This window comes from Verticillium alfalfae, genomic scaffold (genome assembly GCF_000150825.1).
Source record: "Verticillium alfalfae VaMs.102 supercont1.11 genomic scaffold, whole genome shotgun sequence".
Classification (NCBI taxonomy): domain Eukaryota; kingdom Fungi; phylum Ascomycota; class Sordariomycetes; order Glomerellales; family Plectosphaerellaceae; genus Verticillium; species Verticillium alfalfae.
This window is the reverse complement of record NW_003315028.1, coordinates 956001-957516: the sequence shown is the minus strand read 5'-3', so window position 1 is coordinate 957516 and position 1516 is coordinate 956001. Positions and strand designations below refer to the sequence as shown.

General features: G+C 58.7%; 2 protein-coding genes across 2 annotated transcripts in view; one reads left to right on the top strand and one right to left on the bottom strand.

The window, feature by feature from the left end:
* Position 1: 1 nt before the first annotated feature.
* Positions 2 to 766, top strand: VDBG_08116 (TATA-box-binding protein; the record flags this gene model as incomplete). Its single annotated transcript, XM_003001811.1, has 2 exons — positions 2 to 308; positions 367 to 766. 2 exons carry the CDS (start codon positions 191 to 193, stop codon positions 381 to 383), a joined length of 135 nt encoding a protein of 44 aa, XP_003001857.1.
* Positions 767 to 911: 145 nt separating this feature from the next.
* VDBG_08115 (conserved hypothetical protein) overlaps positions 912 to 1516 on the bottom strand; it is a gene marked incomplete at both ends in the record, with an annotated part of 1535 nt that continues 930 nt past the window's right edge. Inside the window, one exon of the mRNA XM_003001810.1 lies at positions 912 to 1463. Within this exon, the coding sequence (XP_003001856.1) occupies positions 912 to 1463 (552 nt within the window). The remainder of the gene's footprint in view (positions 1464 to 1516) is intronic.

Below are 1516 nucleotides of genomic sequence, written 5' to 3'. Positions count from 1 at the left end.
GCTTGCCTCGCGCAAGTACGCTCGAATCATTCAGAAGCTCGGCTTCAACGCCAAGTTTACCGACTTTAAGATTCAGAACATTGTCGGCTCGTGCGACATCAAGTTCCCCATTCGTCTCGAAGGTCTGGCGTCCCGCCATCACAACTTCAGCTCCTACGAGCCTGAGTTGTTCCCTGGTCTCATCTACCGCATGATTAAGCCGAAGATTGTGCTTCTCATCTTCGTCAGCGGTAAGATCGTTCTCACGGGCGCCAAGGTCCGTGAGGAGATTTACCAGGCCTTTGAGATGATCTACCCCGTGCTGCAGGGTACGTTTTCTCATGATGTGTATTTGGACGTCTCACAGTTGCTAACTCGCTGCCCCAGATTTCCGCAAGGTCTAAACATGCGCCTGCACCACTACACAAAATCATGTGCGCGTCGGCTTGACTGCCTGATTGCGTGCATCCCCCCCTTTTTTTGTGATTTGTACCATTACACCCCAATTCTCCTTCACGATACCACGAGAACATTTTTGCCCCCCCCATTTCCAAGTCATGATTTGGCTGTCGGACGTTTGGCCACCCTAGTCTGGGGTCGGAACGTGTCGCACCACAACCATGGCCTGTACCAATTGGTTCATTTCCCGCATTGCACTGGCGTTGGAGGGGAAACAAACAAAGGCTGGAGGAGGGTCCAGCCGAGGCGGCTTGCTTCGAGGAAGAAAAGAACGCGCGTAGCAATACCACGATAGTAATTGCAAAAGAAGTAGCGGTCGTTGACCAAAGACTCGAGGAATGCATGCGCGAAGGCCTGTTGCACGTTGACTTGACGCATGCTTGCGCTGCATGATTATTGTAAACTTTCTGCGTTTATTTGATCCAACTGCAGTGCAGGTCTCATTCATCACATTGCACTGCACATCCGTGCCACTACATCTTCGCGCGGTGGCTCTTAGCCAGCTCCTCGGCCAGCACGAGCCCCAATTTGCCGCCCCGACTCCCATCCTCTGTGACAATGTGCTCGTACACCTGCTCCACGTCGTCGTCCCTTCTCTCGACGCCGCGCCACCGCCACTTGTCATCAAACGCCTCAGGCCGGCGGCCCTCGACGCAATCGACAATGTGGTCGCCGATGATGGGCAGGAACTTGAAGCCGTGGCCGCTGCCCGCCGTCGCGAGGAACAGGCCCCGCCAGCCGGGATGGTAGTCGACGAGGAAATCGCCCGTCGGCGTGTCAGTGTACCAGCAGATGCGCGAGGCGGCAAAGGGGCGGTCGTGCAGCTGCGCGAGGGGGACGGTGGCGCGCAGCACGCGGCGCAGGTCGGCCTCGGCCTCGGCGGGGATGCGCAGGGCCGGGTTCGTCGACGGCGTGTAGGGGAGCGAGGTCGTGGGGGCGAGGCGGCGCTCGGGCCGCGTCGCCAGGGCGGCGGCGGGGGTCGGCGCGGGTTGACGTAGCTCGTAGCCTTGGCGTGCGACTTTGATCTGGCCGCTGGTGGGCGGTATGACGAAAGGCCGGTTCGAGAGGTTCAGCACGA